The 18,368-nt window shown below is 41.7% G+C and overlaps 1 protein-coding gene across 2 annotated transcripts in view; it reads left to right on the plus strand.

Moving 5' to 3' along the window:
- Positions 1-4,190: 4,190 nt before the first annotated feature.
- Positions 4,191-18,368, plus strand: part of SEPTIN7 (septin-7) — a 104,417-nt gene continuing 90,239 nt past the window's right edge. The window contains exon 1 of one of the 2 annotated variants that reach the window (XM_055347602.2): positions 4,191-4,475. In XM_055347602.2, coding sequence (XP_055203577.1) covers positions 4,415-4,475 — 61 coding nt within the window. In that variant the 5' untranslated portion in view covers positions 4,191-4,414. The remainder of the gene's footprint in view (positions 4,476-18,368) is intronic. The other variant, XM_055347605.2, reaches the window with a different exon arrangement.

Genomic DNA, 18,368 nt, shown 5'->3' on the forward strand with positions numbered 1-18,368 from the left:
CAGGAGATAATATTGGCTTAAGTAGAATAGTAATGAAGCGGAGAGAAATGGAAAATTAGAGTTGAGAAGGAAAAACTGATAGGGCTTTCTAATGGCTGACAGAGAGAGATGGGCTGAGTATAATACCCATATTTCTGGTTTACAAAAGTGGGTTGATGATACCCACTTTTAGAGATTAGAAACATAAAAGCTGGTAAAATAAAGAGTTTAGTTTGGGATTTTTGAGATATCTTGGAACATCCAGGACAGATATTTTGAAGGCAGTAAGACATGTAGGTTTGTAGTCAGAAGAGAGAACTGGACTAGAAACTTGCATTAGGAGTTACTAGTGTATATACGGCGGCTGAAGCCATGAAGGTGAATGAGACCACACAAAGGATAATGTAAAAAGTGAGATAGAAACAAATTGCACACAACTTTGGGGTTCATGGATATTTGACAGCCAGAAGGGGGTCCTGAAAGGTAAAATAGACACAGAGATCTAGGAAAAAAACTAGGAAAGTGTGGTTTCACAAATCAAGGCATATGAATGCAGAAGGCCAAGGGTTCTAGTATCAAATGCTGCAGAGAGGTCAAGGAAAATAAGACTAAGGGTCTACTGGATTGAACACAAGAGGTTCTTGGTGACCTCGTTGAGAATTTCAGTGGAGTGGTAGTTGCAGAATCCAGAAGCTTGTTGAATAAAGAACCCATTGACTGCAGTTCCTGGAAAGGCAAGAGGAGTGAGAATCTAGAGAATGAGCACAAAGAGATGGAATACAGGGAACTGGCAGAGATATGTGCCTCAGACAGGGGGGCACCTAATCTATTGTGACGCTTGAAAGAATGAGTATGGAGACATAAAATTGTTGGAGCTCCTCTTTTTTTTTTTCTGAGACGGAGCCTCGCTCTGTCACCAGGGCTGGCAGTGGCACGATCTTGGCTCACTGCAACCTCTGCCTCCTGGGTTCAAGCAATTATCTTGCCTCAGCCTCCCTAGTAGCTGGGATTACAGGCACCCGCCACGACATCCGGCTAATTTTTGTATTTTTGGTAGAAACAGGGTTTCACCATGTTGGCCAGACTGGTCTCGAACTCCTGACCTCAGGTGATGTGCCTGTCTCGGCCTTCCAAAGTTCTGGGTTTACAGGCATGAGCCATCACACTCAGCCTGAGTTCCTCTTTGATGGTTTCTATTTTTTTCTATTCTCTTATTTGAGAATAAGTGAGGGGAGTGGTTTGAAAAATAAGGAGAAAATCAGAAGTGGCCGTTGTGGAAATTAAGAGAGAGCCAACTAGGGAAACAAGCATTGCTTGGTAAAGTTGAAGGCCCACGTGAGTTTGGACGCTGTAAATATGTGGTGGAAACCATCTATATGGTCTGTCCAGAATTTCAGATCAGTTTTTTTAAACCTGTTTCTGAGTCAGTAGGTTAAAGTCTAGGCTATATTTTATTAACAAATAAATGCAATAAAGAGATCATAAATATTGCAAATAAGTGCAATAAAGAGATCATAAAATCAATACAATTCTCTTTCCTCGTGCACCACGCATAATTTGCATAACACGTGTATATACATTATAGAACATTGGCTATGAAACCTCCCTACAAAGAAAGTTCCTCAGAATATCATTATTTCATTGCCTGTAACACTCCGTATAATTTTTTCTTTTTTTTTTTTTTGAGATGGAGTTTCGCTCTTGTTGCCCAGGCTGGAGTGCAGTGGTGCTATCTGGGCTCACTGTAACCTCCGCCTCCTGGGTTCAAGTGATTCTCCTGCCTCAGTCTCCCGAGTAGCTGGAATTACAGGTACCGCCACCACACCCGGCTAATTTTTTGTATTTTTAGTAGATGCGGGGTTTCACCATGTTAGCCAGGCTGGTCTCGAACTCCTGACCTCAGGCGATCTGCCTGCCTCGGCCTCCCAAAGTGCTGGGATTACAGGTGTGAGCCACCGCGCCCGGCCACTCTGTGTGATTTTCAATGAAAAGTAGTGAAGCTATCATAGTGTGGGGTGAACATGAACGAACTTCAGACAAGGAATTTAATATAGTTTCTATTAAGAATTTATCCATTTTCATAGCACAAAATAACACAATTAACCTCTTTCATACCCATTAAGAGATCTTCCTCAAAGAAATACTATCAATAGAGATGGGAGGCAAAGATTTACTTCCTTTAGACTATTAGGTTATATTAATAAAAGTATTTGCTTTAATTTTATATTTTAAAATAATCTATATTTAGGTAATATTTACTAAGCATTGACTAAGCACCGTGTTCATGTATTAGTCTATTTAACTCTTATCAAAATCCTGTTAGATAAGTATTATCTCCGTTTATAGATGAGGAAACTGGATCACAGAAAAGTTTAAGTAACTTGTTCTTGGTTGCAAGCCTAATAAATGGAGAGCTGGGATTTGAACTCAGGCAGTCTGACTCCGGAGGCTATATACATTTACCCTCCTTGGTACACTGCTTTTTTTCAAAAATAGAAATTCAACAAAATTTCCCAAAGTAAAAGTTCATTTGAAGTTTCAGAAACTTAAAACAATGATTGAACAGATAAGTTGGAACAGACTTCATAAGCAGTTCAGTAAAAATGTAGACTTACGAAATGGCATGTATCAAGATACAAAATAAGTTGCTTCTGTAAGTTTCTTTTCTTAAAAAAAATTACTTGGAAATATTTCAAGTATATAGAACAGTAAAGGAAATAATTACAAGTGAACACCCATGTGCCCTCTACTTAGCTTAATGTTTTGCCACATTTTCAAGATATTTCTGGTAGAAAACAAACGTTATAGATACAAATGAACCCTTCTTGTTACATTCCCTTCTGTTCGTCTCTGGAAGCAACTAGTATTCTGAATTTGGTATCTATCATTTCCTTATACAATTTTTAGTTTGATCTTACTTTTTTGCAATTATTAAACTTTTATTTATGGTATGTCATATGTATCTTTCCGCAACCTGTCTTTTCATTTCTTCCTCAATATTAGGTTAATGACTCTATCCATATGAAAAATGGTAGCTTTAGTTCACTGATTTTTTGGTCAGTGTTGTATGTCAATTTGTTCAACAATGACACTTATTCATCCATTCTCCTATTAGTAGACATTTATTGTTTCACTAACATAAGCTATTTTGCTCTGAACTTTCTTGCACGTGCCTATAACTTAAAAATACACATACTTTTTTTAAACATGCAGTTAAACAGGAACATATACATTTCTTTAACATGTAGTTAAGCAGGAAAAGTAACACATGTGCATGAAGAATACAACCAAGAGAGCCATTACGTTCAAGAAATGTGCAAAAGACCACAGGTTATTCCGAGTGAAGTAAGGCTTTCACTAGAAGGCACTTGGGGAACGTTCCAATGACAGCGACATTCATCGCTACAGTAGAAACTCACACAATCGTAGCCCTTTATTAGTCTTTTGTTACCCAGTAGTTCCTGTGTCCATTCATTTCCTCAACTGGAGTGTGAGCTCCAAGAGGACCGAACCGGGCACCGACAAGGTGAGCCAATATGAATGTGGCGAGAGTCCGCAATGGGGGCTACAGCGGCCGACCTCTGGGGCTGTGCCAGGCCACCAGAGTGTGATGGCGCGAGGGAAGGGTCGGGGAAACAGGGCCTAACCTCACTTTTCACCCCGAAAGTCAAGATAGCCAAGGAAACAGGGATGAATGGGGAGCACAGACACCTGCCTCGAAGTGTCTCTTCACTTTCACTCACAAAGCCGTCGGGTCAGTAACCAGAAGCCGAGGGGCGGATGCGGCCCCCGCCCTGTGGCACTTTCTCAGTCCAGTTCTTCCAGCCGCGCCTCTTTGCCTTACGCCAATTCCGTAAGGAGGCGCTGAGGCCAACTGGCCGGCTCCCGCAGCTCCAAAACTTGACGTGAAATTGCGCGGGGCAGAGCTGACTGCGGCCATCTTTAATTCGGGCAAGACCCCACCCTCGCACCCCACCCACTAGTCCTTTTCAGCGTTCCCAGGATTTTCTCCAACAAATGTAACGCGGTTAACCTTAGAAGCAGTGTTGAAGAAACACGCAAAGAGGCCTGAGTATCCATGACCTCAGTGGTGCGAAACCCGGCCAACTTAAACATGGCGGCTAAACCCGAACAGCAAAACGTTACTGACGCCAATGAAGTCATGCTAGAAATGGAGCGAGGCGGCGGAGCTGGGGAGGCGGTAATCTCGCGAGATGGAAGCCAGCCTCCGCTAGGCCCGGAAGCCTCGTCTGAGGGGGCGGGGGACGGAGGAGGGAGCGGGAGTCGGGCGAGAGCCTGTGGAGGAGTCCGCCTGCTGTAGCGTGCGTAAGCGGGGCAGCTACGCCGGGCGGCTACGCTGCGGAATCGGCGTAGGCGCCTTTGGAGAATCGGCGGGCTGCGCTCCGCTGGGGCTGGTCGCGGAGGGGGGGAGGGGATGTCGGTCAGTGCGAGATCCGCTGCTGCTGAGGAGAGGAGCGTCAACAGCAGCACCATGGGTGAGTCTCAGCTTCGGGCTGCCGCGACTTGGGGTCAGCGGCTCCGAATGCCGAGAAGCTCTGCGGCCGCTGGACCGAGCTAAGGAACGCCCTGAGGCGAGGCGGAGGCAGCGGCGAGGGGAGCCGGGGTGGGGGCGACTGCGGGCCCGGGGCGCGGCAGCGGCGGGCTCGGGGGGAGGGGAGGCGGCGGCGGTGACAGTTTGAATTGAACGTGAGGAGAGCCGAGGCGGCGGCATTTCCTGTGCCGCGGCGGGTTGGCCCCCGGCGCAGAGCCGCGGCCTCCGCGGCCGGAGCAGCCTGAGCGTGGTGGTCTCAGCCCTGCCCTTGCTTCTCTCCGTCCCTTCGCCTTTCCTCAGTCTCCTCCCGGGCCCGCCGGTGTCCGCGGCCCCGCTTCCTCCTGTCCCCGGCCGCATCCCCCTCGGCAGAAGTCCCCTCGTGGGGCAGTGGGCCTGGCGAGGAGGGTGGGGACGAGTGTGAACGCTCGGGCGAGGGTGCTGTGTGGGCCAACCCGGGCGGGCGGCGGCGGGGAGGGAGGAAGAAGGATGCACCAGGCTGAGGCTGCGGTGGAGGCGGCGGCGGCGGCTGCAGCTCCAGTCACCGCGTCGCCTCCCCGCTCCTCCTCCCGCCTCTCGGGGTTGCCTCTCTCCAGGCGCAGCCCGGAAGGCCGGTGGATGGCGGGCGAGTCTTGAGAATGGAGGGAGAATCGGTAGTTTGGTTTGGAATTTGGGCTTAATTTTTAGGAGTAAGGGAAAGAGAACGCCTGGGAAGGGCGCCCCCCGGAGGAAATAGAAAGGGTGAGAAGGGTCCTTGGAAAAGGGAGGGAGCGGAGATGTGGAGTGGCGAAGTTTAGGGAAATTAATTTTTGAAAATATTTCAATATTCTCAGTTATTCTCTTAACGAGCCCTTTCATTTCCTTTCCTCCCCCACATGTTGGAAAAAGAACAGGCCATTTCATTCACATTTTCCACTCCTGAGTTCCATTTCAGCTGTGTGTATAGTAAGAAATAAGCAACCGAGATTTTTCTAGGACATTTCCATTTGCTGAGTTACTTTTGAAGAGTACACTGTTTCAAATGTGGGTTTTTACAGTCCTAGGAAAGAATTTGTGACGTCCAGGTGTTTTCTTAGTTACTGAAATAATAACTTACTACATTTCTTGAGTTTATTGCTAAATAGTTCAGTTTTAAGAATTCTTTCTTCTGGCTTTTTTATTTTGATGAAAGGAAAAAATATCTTTCTTAGTGCACCTGAGAATGTAAATGAACAGATAATCTAAATTCCTAAGCATCTAACCTGTTTTACATATTTATGCATATGCAGGTGATGAGTATAGTCAGTTTTTCCCCCTAAAGTTTATGTGCAGACTTGGGGAGGAGAGTATTTTAGACTTAAAGTGTACAGGTAGGGATGAAATTTATGGAATCCTGATAGACTGAAGGGGGGATATAAACAATGACCAAGTCAGCTATTGCTGCTTGGATTCTTTATTTCTTCAGACTGCAAGGGAATGAGGAAGGGGTGGTTGGGTGGTGATGGGGGGGGTGGTTGGGTGGTGATGGGGGGGGGGGTGGTACGGTGGTGGCCGGAGAGCAGTAAACAATCTTTCATCTCATTCAGCTGTTCAGTGGGTGGGACTAAAGGAGATAAGAGTTGAGTGAAGCTATGAAATAAATGTGGAAGCTACGTAGGTGATTTGCATGGTAGCATTGTCTTATTCTATGATGGGACAACATGATGGAACCAGGTCTTCATAACACAGTTATTAAAAATACGTATTTTACCACATCTTAGGCTTACAGAATTCAAATTCACAACAAATAACAGAAATGTTGTTAAGTTGATTTTAATTAGTTCTTGTCCTTTAAAAAGAAAGGATATTGTCTTTTTCTAATGTAGCTTAACAATTTTTGTTGCAGGCTTTGGTTTGGAGATATTTGATGCATACATAATACATGAAAGGTAGTGTTAAAAGATTGTATTTCAGAAGTTTGTGATAAAATTGGTTGTTCAGATTTGCACATTGTCCCATAGAAGTAATTTTAAGTAAATCCATGCCAGAACTTCTGAACAAGTCTGAGGCAAGTTAGGAATCCTTACAGAACCTAGGAGAATTTAGAGGAATATGCTAGGACAACAACAACAACAAAGCTTGGGGGAGAAGAGGGAGGAAGAAGAGTTACATCTATGGCTTCTAAGGTCTCAGTAATGGAGAGTGATCAGATGAGGGGACCAGTCAGAATAAGGATGGTGGTAGAGCAGATTAGTTTCAGACTTATTATAATTTGATGATATACATATTCATTGTAGACTGTATTCTGGGAATTGCCGATAGAGAATTCCTACCTGACTAAATTGCCTGCTGAGAAATGTGTTTCACATTTTGAATTAATAAGCTATCTTCAATTTTTGAGTATAAGTTGAACATTTTAAACTAATGATTTATGTCTTTTACTAAGTTTTGAGACAAAACTTTTTGTATACTTCTTTTTCTGTACTAAGTTTGGACTGTAAAGACAAACTTTATTATATAATAGAAACTGAAGAAAAATTATGTTTTTAAGGAGCAGAATTGTAAGGTAGTTTGATTATGGGTTTAGTTCGCTATAGGAGAGCATACTGTTAAATGTAGACCATTGAACTCTACAGCAGTGTTTTGAAGACTGCAGGTTGTGACCCATTAGTGGACATTGCACTTAATATTTTGAGGGAGATTAAATTTTCTTTCAGGTATTGTGTACTGGGTGGGGAAGTAATTTTTTTTTAAGGATTGTGGTCAAAATGTACAGTATGGATGAGTCAAATCTAAGGTCTTCGAACCTTATGTTAGGGGTTGGAGGTCTTGGTGTGAGGAAGGAAGACTTTAAAATTAAAGACTGTTAAGTCTGTGTGGCTTTTTCTTATTTTGGATTCATTTATCCTGTACTCCATGTAGCTCGCATGGTTAGAGAGATCTGAGGCCTACTCCTATTTGAGAGGATGTTATCCCCCATAGCCAGAAACCAGGGTGGCTTCCAAAAGAAAAGGGTAGCATTCGGTGACTCTGCTTTAGGCCTTGAGGATGAATTTTTTCTTTGTTTTTGTCTTCCTGTGTCCTTTTGCATCATCAGAGATCTGGAGACTAAGCTTTGAGCATGGGCTTGGGGAAGAGGGGCCAAAGAGGCAGCTTGGCTGGCATTAAGTGTTGAAGGCCGTAGACCAGACACACACTGAATCCTTGTGACTTACACTTGGTGCAGTCCAGCTATCCAGATGTAGGGATTACACATTGGGGTTTGAGTTCAAAATCTTAATAATGATTTAGAACATGGGCTTTGATGTTAGATATGGATGCAAATCTTGGCTTTGCTACTCAGTAGATACATCAGTCAGAGTAGGTTAGATTGTAATTTTAAAAACTACAGTTAGGCGTTGTTAACAATACGGTACATTGAGAAATCATAGAGTATTATACCTACACAAACCTAGATGGTAGAGCCTACTATACACCTGGGCTATATCCTATTGCTTCTAGGCTATGAGCTTGTATAGCTTGTTATTGTACTGACTACTGTAAACAATTATGACAAATGGTAAGCGTGTTTCTTTTTTTGTTTTTTTTTTTTTTTGAGACGTAATTTCACTCTTGCTGCCCATGCTGGAGTGCAATGGTGCGATCTTGGCTCACCGCAACCTCTGCCTCCTGGGTTCAAGCAGTTCTCCTGTCTCAGCCTCACGAGTAGCTGGGATTACAGGTGCTTGCCTGCCTCAGCCTCCCAAGTAGCCGAGGTTACAGGCACTCGCCACCACGCCCAGCTAATTTTTGTATTTTTAGTAGAGACGGGGTTTCACCATGTTGGCCAGGCTGGTCTGGAACTCCTGACCTCAAGTGATCCTCCTGCCTCGGCCTCCCAAAGTGCTGGGATTATAGATGTGAGCCATCACGCCCGGCCAAGTGTTTGTGCTTCTAAGCATAGAAAAGATGATGTGCTGTACTATGAACTTATGACTGCTATGACATCACAGGTGATATGAATTTTTTTAGCTCCATAGTAATCTTATGGGACTACTGTCATAAATGTCCATTGTTGACCAAACGTTGGAGATACTGCATGACTATACTGCAAATAAAAAAAGTGGAAATGGAATAAGAAAGATAAACTATAAGCCCCAATTTTTTATTATTAGTTTCAATAGACATAAAATTATTCTGCTATTAAATTTTCCATTTTTGTGCTCTCAATTTGTGTTTCTCTGACATAAACTGATAATTCACAGACTGGCTCATTGGTCCACAGACCACACTTTGCATAGCACTAGGTTAAACTATGCTGCAGCAACAGACTGTCATGCTAAAGTTTATGTACAGTATTATGTTTTAGGCCAGTGTTAACTTTAAAAATACTATACTTTGAAAGCTGAGAATTCATAAGTATCCCCGGTGATTGGGGGGATAGCCTGAAGCTGCTCCTGCTTACATTATTTTGAAGTTTTCTAAGTCTTAAGTATTCGTGTGTCATTTGCATTTTATTCAATGTTTGTTTGCTTTATGTGAAATATAAAGATGATATTCTTCCTCCTTCCCCACTGATCTGGAAGTAAAAATGGACTTTCCTGAAGTTGTAACATCTTAATTCTGTTGTTTTGTTTAACTCTGGGACACAACTGACTACTTCTGGTAGCTTTATTGGAGCTGAGGCTCCAGGTCAGAGTTTCTCATTTGAGGTTTTATAATTATTTGAGGGAGGGGAGGGCTGTCTTGTGCATTGTACAGTATTTACCAGCATCCCTGCTGTCATCGTGCTAAGATGCCAGCAGCACATGCTGTCTCAGGTTGTGAAATGAAAAAAATGTCTACAGACATTGCCAAATGTCATGTGGGGGAGCAGAATCATCCTTGGTTGAGAACCACTGCACTAGGTGATGGAGAGCTATTGAAGGATTGTGGGAGACGGGGAAGAAGGAACAAGCTTCCTTAACTGTCTTACTTTTTACTTCTTCCTGGAACTCCTACCACTTAATCTTAGTATTTCCTAAACTTGGGAATCAAAATTACCTAGATTTTTTTGTATTAAAAGTTTATCATTAATTGATATATTTTTGCAAAGCATGATCAGTATTTACTGGACATAGAACATTATGCTAGGTCATTATTTTCCAAAGTATGGTTGAAGGATCAACCATGGCTCGGAGTTAAAAATGCAGATTAACTGGTTCCCACTACAAGACCCACTGATTAGCAGTCTCTGGGAGAGGGACCCAGGAGTCTACATTTCCAAATGCTTTCCAACTTACCAAGTAACTTCATTATTGTATGCTTTCATAGAAAAAAAACGTGGATTTTAAGTATTTAGTTCAATGAATTGCTGATGTGCACACACACATCTTGTAGCCTTTATTCTAATCAAGATAGAGAATACTTCCACCATCCCAGAGTTTCTTGTGCCCTGTTGGAGTTCTCCTTCTACTGCCCCAGGTAACCACTGATAAGATTTCTAATAGCCATGAATTAGTTTTTTTGTTTTTGTTTTTGTTTTTTTAACAGCTTTACTGACATATGTATACAGTTGACTCATTTAAAGTGTTTTTTCTGGGTAACTTTCTAAAGTCTCCCCATCCCTATAACTTCTTTATTATATAAGATTTCAAATAAAATGAACGTCATGGTGTTTTTCAAAGAATACAGATTCTCGTAGTGTTTCACACTTTGATAAATGATAGGTCTGGGATGGGGCCCTGAAAATCTTTGGCTCTGATTGACTGTTTTCAGGAAAATCAAAACTATTTTCCACCAGTTTTGCTGTGCTTTGTAAAATATATATGAAGTATTCCTGCAGTGGTAATTTGAAACTTTTGTAAACTTTGTTCATTGATTTAACAAGTATTTGACTCCAGGAAGTATCAGACACTTTGACACCATAGCAATCAAGAAAGCTATGGTCATGGATGTTATGATGTTTCTGTTTTCATTTCTGAAATTGCTTTTTTAAAACTTTTTTTTTTTTTTTTTTTTGAAACGGAGTTTCGCTCTTGTTGCCCAGGCTGGAGTGCAATGGCACAGTCTCAGCCACCGCAGCCTCTGCCTCCCCGGTTCAAGTGATTCTCCTGCCTCAGCCTCCCGAGTAGCTGGGATTACAGGCATGTGCCACCATGCCCGGCTGAATTTTTTTTTTTTTTTTTTTTTTTAGATGGAGTCTCTCTGTGTCGCCCAGGCTGGAGTGCAGTGGCGCGATCTCGGCTCGCTGCAAGCTCTGCCTCCCGGGTTCACACCATTCTCCTGCCTCAGCCTCCTGAATAGCTGGGGCTACAGGCGCTCGCCACCGCACCCGGCTAATTTTTGTATTTTTAGTAGAGACAGGGTTTCACTGTGTTAGCCAGGATGGTCTCAATCTGTTGACCTCATGATCTGCCCGCCTTGGCCTCCCAAAGTGCTGGGATTACAGGCGTGCGCCACTGTGCCCTGCCAATTTTTGTATTTTTAGTAGAGACAGGGTTTCTCCACATTGGTCAGGCTGTTCTCGAACTCTTGACCTCAGGTGATCCACCTGCCTTGGCCTCCCAAAGTGATGGGATTACAGGTGTGAGCCACCGCACCTGGTTGCTTTTTAAAAATTTTATTGGGAGGTTTTTTGTTGTTGTTTTGTTTTTTTGAGACAGAGTCTTGCTCTGTCACCCAGGCTAGTGGCATGATCGTGGCTCACTGCAACCTCTGCCTCCTGGGTTCAAGCGATTCTCCTTCCTCAGCCTCCTGAGTAGCTGGGATTACAGGCGCATGCCACCACGCCTAGCTAATTTTTGTATTTTTAGTAGAGACGGGGTTTCACCATGTTGGTCAGGCTGGTCTCTCCTGACCTTGTGATCTGCCTGCCTTGGCTTCCTAAAGTGCTGGGATTACAGGTGCGAGCCACCGCACCCGGCCTGGTTTTTTTTTTTTTTTTTTTTTTTTAATAGGTAATATAATCACTTGGTTCAAAATTCAAAAGGTTAAACAGAGAGATACAGTGAAATCTCCTTCTTACTTCTACCCCCAAGTCACCCAGTTTCCTACTCCTCAGGCATCCTGTGTTAACAGTTTCTTGTATGTTCTTCCAAAGGTGTTTTTTTGCATATGGAAGTTAAAAACATTTATCCTTCCTGCCCCCACCCTTGGTAGCATAAGACACATTATTTCCTACATGTTTCTTTCCAGTGAGTGTAATTTGGGTTATTCTGTATCAGTACATAAAGAGCATTCTTATTCTTTTATACAGCTGCATAACCGTTACATGATACCTCAGTCTGTTTGTGCTGCTCCAACAAAATACCTGAGACTGGGTAATTTATAAGGAACAGAAATCTATTTCTTACCATTCTGGAAGCTAGGAAGTCTAAGATCACAGTGCCAGCAGGTTTGGTGTCTCTGCTTCCAAGATGGCACCTTAAATGCTACTTCCTTTGGAGGGAACAAATGCTGTGCCCTAACATAGAAGGAGCAAAAGGGTCAAGCACCTCCCTTGCACCTCTTTTATAAGGTCATTAATTCTATTAATACCATTACTAGTGAGTAAGTATCAACATACAAATTTTGGGAGAACGCATTAAGACCATAGCATATGGATAGATCATGATATGGGATATATTTTGATTTGTTTAACATGTCTGCCTCTGATAGACATTACTTTCCAGTGTTTTGCTATTACCAACTTTGACATGATGAGTCACTTGGGATACTGATCTTTTCACATTTGTTAGTGTATCTAACAAATACACTAACTGTTAGTTTTTGAACTCTTTGAAGCAGGAGACTACCACTTAAAAGTTGTAGTATTGACATTGTCATTATATCAATAATGTATTGATGTTATAGTATCATAACATTGATGTTAAGTATTGGTAATATTGCTGTTAAGTCATTAGTTTAGAACTTCAACAATCAAGTTCATTCACTTAACAAATACACGTTTTGTACTTGCTGTGTGCTGGCCACTGGGGAAACTGAATTAAATGCTTTGGCAGTTGAAATAGAGGCATGGTGATTAAGAGTTTTCGGATCTAGAGTCAGACTTGGATTCATATCTCAGTTCTAAAGCTTAACTGAACCTTTGGCAAATAACAGAACTTCTATTTTTCCTTCTCTGTAATGTGGGAATCATAAGGTTATTGGAGAAGTAAATGAGATAGTACATGACAAATCCTTAGCATGATGCCTGGCATATAATAAACACTGAGATGTTAGCTTAAAAAAAGTTATCAGACTGTATTGCAGTTGACTTTATGTTTCCGCCTCCACTGTGCTTAAAGTCTAGGCCTGTGTTTTGTTCACCTTTGTGTCCCCAACCCGTAACTGGCTTGCATTTAGTAAAAAATTTGTGATACGATATAAAGGTATGTAGAGCATACAGTGAAAGTTCAAAGCAGGATACCTTTTCCATGCTGGAGAAGGTGAATCTTTGAAAGTCGGTAGGAGTGATTAGGTAAAGGAGGTGAAGGAGTAAAGATAATTATTCTAGACTGAGAAATTATGTTAGTATTAGGTTATGAGGTTAGAAGAGGTAAGTAGGCAACTGGTATTGCTGTGCTGAGAATTTAAAAATCTTTATTGAAGGCTTTAAAAGAAAAGTGGTAATCGTAAGAATCGTGATGATAATTCTCTCTGTTGAGAGTTGACAGGGCACCAGGTTGGAGCCATTAAATTGAAGGAGTTTAATGTAGCAGTTTAGGACTAAAAATTGGTCAGAAGCAGGGCAATGGGAAAGGACATGAGGGGGATGGTTGTAAGGTGTTAGGGAAGATGTGGGTGGTGAGTAATGAGTCCAGAATATTTGAGCTTTCTGACTTGAGTGAATGGGTAGATGAATAGATGCTATTTCTTGAAATAGGTAATTTGAAACATGAAATTGAGAGGCCTGGGGGACATCCAAGTGGACATGTCTTGTAGGGTCTCAATACTAGGAAGACATCTAGGATAGAAAATAAACATTTTCTGATAATTGTAAATGTATTCATTTGTGCTTTGAATTTTTATGTTTAGTAAGTGAATTTGTGAACAGAGTTGAAGGAAATTAGAATAAAGTGATTTGTGTGAAACTTCGTTGTCCTTCAAATATAGACTGAGGTCTCCAGTTTCTTGGGTAGTACTAAAATGTTTCCTTTTTTTTTTTTTTTTTTTGAGACGGGGTCTTGCTCTGTCGCCCAGGCTATAGTGCAGTGGTGCGATCTCAGCTCATTGCCAGCTCTGCCTCCCAGGTTAACGCCGTTCTTCTGCCTCAGCCTCCCGAGTAGCTGGGACTACAGGCGCCCGCCACCACACCTGGCTAATTTTTTGTGTTTTTAGTAGAGACTGGGTTTCACCGTGTTAGCCAGGATGGTCTCGATCTCCTGACCTCATGATCCGCCCGCCTTGGCCTCCCAAAGTGCTGGGATTACAGGCGTGAGCCACCGTGCCCGGCCAGATGTTTACTTATTTAAAATTTCAGCTGGTACGTTTCACAGCAGCAGTTGCTTCAGACTCAGGGTTATGCTAGTGTTTCTTTGCAGGAGTGACATTTTGTATCCTTATATATTCTTATTGTCCATTCAGATTGTAATGAGTTAATGAGTTCTTTTTTTTTTTTTTTTTTTTTTTTGAGACAGAGGCTCGCTCTGTCGCCCAGGCTGGAGTGCAGTGGTGAGACAGAGGCTCACTGCAACCTCCACCTCCCTGGTTCAAGCAATTCCTCTGCCTCAGCCTCCCGAGTAGCTGGGATTACAGGCGCACGCCACCACGCCTGGCTACTTTTTTTGTATTTTTAGTAGAGACGGGGTTTCACCATGTTGGCCAGACTGGTCTCGAACTCCTGACCTGAGGCAGTCTGCCCACCTTGGCCTCCCAAAGTGCTGGGATTACAGGCATGAGCCACTGTGCCCAGCCGAGTTCTTTCTTTTGAGGAAGATTTTGGTATGTATTGTCCTTCAGTTTTAGACAATACAGTAAATATTTTGAGTGAGATCATTATTTGTGTAAGAGGAGGCAAAATTCTCATAATAATTTTATCTTAGTTCTTTCCATTTATATTTTTTTTTTAAAAAATAAGGAGAGTACCACCTTATTTATTACATGTAACATTTTGGGGTATGAGGCGATCTATACAAGGAAAAATTTTCCAGAAACTAATGTACTCTCAAATATTAACATTTTAAAGTATTTCTAATAATAAAAGTTTAGTATATAAACTTGGTTTCTTTTATGATTAACTTAAACAAATTAACCACAAGGGGAAAAGTAAATTATTTCAATCATTGTAAGTTAATTTGTATTCTTTCTAAATATATAGGTTGTAATTGGGGTGTATTAGTGGTCCTAAACCCTGGACCAGCATTGGAAACATTTCTAATGTTTAACAAGGTTGGAGACTCTATAACTCACTAGGTGGGAGGTGGGGCTTAGAAGCTTGCTTATTAAGAGGCGGGCATGGTGGCAGTGGTTCACATCTGTAAACCCAGCACTTTTGGAGGTCGAGGTGGGCTGATTTGAGGTCAGGAGTTCGAGACCAGTCTGGCCAACATGTTGAAACCCTGTTTCTACTAAAAATACAAAAATTAAGGCTGGGCGCGGTGGCTCATGCCTGTAATCCCAGCACTTCGGGAGGCTGAGGCGGGTGGATCATGAGGTCAGGAGTTCAAGACCAGCCTGGCCAAGAAGGTGAAACCCTGTCTCTACTAAAAATACAAAAATCAGCTTCGCGCAGTGGCAGGTGCCTATAATCCCAGCTACTCGGGAGGCTGAGGCAGGAGAATCGCTTGAACGTTTCAAAAATAAAAAACAAAAAAATTAGCCAGACATGGTGGTTGGTGCCTGTAATCCCAGTTACTCAGGAGGCTGAGGCAGGAGAATTGCTTGAACCTAGGAGGCAGAGGTTGCCGTGAGCCAAGATCAAGCCACTGCACTCCAGCCTGGTGACAGAATGATACTCTGTCTCCAAAACAAAACAAAACAAAAAAACAGTTTTTAGAGAGATGGCTAACTCAACTTCAACTGTGAGCGAAAAAGATAACTAGAATGACTTAGCTGGCAAGTAGACCCACCAAAAATACTTGTTTGTGTTAGTGCATGGTGCTGTGCTGTTAGAGAGGTAATTACATAGACATAGGCCCCACGTCCCTTCCCCACCCCCCCCATTTTTTTTTTTTAATTTTGGAATAGTTTTGGATTTGCTGAAAAGTTGAAGCCCCTTTCTTTTTGAAAGCTAAACATGTGGTCAACACAGAGGAAATGCAGAAATAATGCTACAGACATGCAAGTATAGCACGATATATGATATAAATGCACCATCAACGTTAGTACTGGCCAGGGTTAAGGGAAATGTCAAGGGAATGGGGGTTTTATGCTTAATGGAAACATCTTTTATTTGAATCTGTGTTGAAAGTTTTGGGAGGCTCCATTGCTTTTTAGTTGAAGGATGTGTATTCTAGTTCTGGTTGGTGGGTAGTGGATTTCATTTAACAATTAGAATCTAGCTAAGGTAAACAAAGGACCTTTTTTCCCCCGTAGGATAGTTTCCTCATTGTTCTTATGGCTTCCAGTCTCTTCCCACTTCATTTAATAAATAAATCTTTTAAGATTACTGTACCTAAAACATTACTTTTACAAAATAACTTACCTATTATAGTAAAATAAACATGTCTATTATTTATAGTATTGGCTTCTAGAGCTCTTGTTAAAAATATTATTTCTTGGGCTCTATCAGCAAGATTCTAATTCCCTACTTCTAGACTGGGGCACAGATTTCTATTTTTAATCAAAAGCTCCCCATATTCTTCTGATTATGGCCAGGTTTGGGAATAACTTTTCTGCAAGATATAAGTCCGGAGGCCTTAATAGTAACTATCATCTGTAGGGCAACCACTGTAACAACTGTCATTTATTGTACTTACTGTATGTGAAGTGCCAAACCCTTTATGTTAATTGTTTTGTATATACCTTACAAATAACCTCATCAAGACGTTATCCCAATCTAAGGCTCAGAAAGGTTATGTAACTTACCCACCTGAACACAAATAAGTTACCGCAGATATTGGAATTCAGATTTCTAGCTAGCTGTACGTATACTGCCTTATGAATCTTTTATATATTAAAAACTTTTAGGTCATCATTTTAGCACCTCCATGGTTTGACCTTTTCCTACTTACAATAAGTAATATTCAGTATTCCTTTTTTTTTTTTTTTGGAAAGAGTCTCGCTCTGTCACCCAGACTGGAGTGCAGTGGCGTGATCTCAGCTCACTGTTGCAACCTCCACCTCCTGGGTTCAAGCGATTCTCATTCTCTCCTGGGTTCAGCTACTGGCCTCCCCAGTAGCTGGGATTACAGGTGTGTGCCACCATGCCTGGCTAATTTTTTTGTATTTTTGTAGGCATGGGGTTTTGCCATGTTGACCAAGCTGGTCTCAGACTCCTGAGCTCAGGTGATCTGCCTGCCTCAGCCTCCTAAAGTGCTAAGATGACAGGAGTGAGCCACTGCACTCGGCCAATATTAGTATTCTTGCTTCTGGTTAAGGTGTTTGTACCTGCCTTGAAGTCCTATCATCTGTTAAGGAAGGCCCATATCAAAACTACCCATTCTGAGAAGCTTTTACCAACCATGACATGATGAGTAACTTGGGATATTGATCATTTCACATTCGATAGTGTATCAGTGCTTTTGAACTCTTTGAAATAAGAGACTATCAGTTGTAGTATTGACATTAAGTTCATTACCTCAATAATGTATTGATATTATATTACTGTAACATTGATGTTAACTATTGGTAGTATTGCTGCTAAGTCATTAGTTTAGAACTTCCAACAACTTAATTCATTTAACAAACACATGTTTTGTACCTGCTGTGTGCTGGTCACTGGGGAAACTGTTAAAAGTTGGAAAGTATTTTCTTTCATGCTTTTTCTGTAAACTTAAAAAAGTTGTAATGGTAGTGACACAACATTTTATTTCTCTTTGGTAAATTCTTGGGGTAAGTAATATGGTAGATGTATGTTTAATTTTTAAATTGCAAAATTATTTTGCAATATATTAGTAACATTTTACATTTTCACTCCCAGTCAATAAGAATTCAGGTTGTTCCATGTGCTCACCAACACCTAGAATGGTCACTGCTTTTAATTTTACTCATTCTTATAGATTTGTAGAGATAACTTACTGTAATTTTAATTTGTATTTTCCTAATGACTAATGATGTTGAGGATCTCCTGTGCTTATTTGCCATCTGTTTGTCACCTTTGGTGGTCCATTGAAATCTTTGGTCCATTTTTAAATTAGGTTATTTGTCTTAATGAATTGTAAGGTTTTTTTTTATATTTTAGGTACTAGTTTTTTGTTGGACTGTGCAAATACACTATTTCTCATTACACTTTTACCCACTAACTTTAGTATCTTGTCAATGATTCTTGCCTATGGCAGTTATTACTGTGCTGTTTGTGTTACTGGTGATTTTCTGTTACATGATTTTCTGTTTACATGTACATGATGCTACATTTTAAAGCTGGGATTCTGACCGGGTGTGGTGGCTCATGCCTGTAATCCCAGCACTTTGGGAGGCCAGCGTGGGTGGATCACGAGGTCAGGAGACCAAGACCATCCTGGCTAACACGGTGAAACCCCGTCTCTACTAAAAATACAAAAAATTAGCCGGGCATGGTAGCGGGCGCCTGTAGTCCCAGCTACTCGGGAGGCTGAGGCAGGGGAATGGCCTAAACCTGGGAGGCAGAGCTTGCGGTGAGCCGAGATCTCGCCACTGCACTCCAGCCTAGGCGACAGAGCAAGACTCCTTCTCAAAAAAAAAAAAAAAAAAGCTGGGATTCTATTGTAAGGAAGAGCTCTTTTATTTATTCATCAGTTCGGTTATATATTAATTTTTTTCATTGTTCAGTTGTCCATTGATAGCCCTTTCAGGTGGCTCTTGT

The sequence above is a fragment of the Gorilla gorilla genome, chromosome 6 (assembly GCF_029281585.2).
Source record: "Gorilla gorilla gorilla isolate KB3781 chromosome 6, NHGRI_mGorGor1-v2.1_pri, whole genome shotgun sequence".
NCBI lineage: Eukaryota > Metazoa > Chordata > Mammalia > Primates > Hominidae > Gorilla > Gorilla gorilla.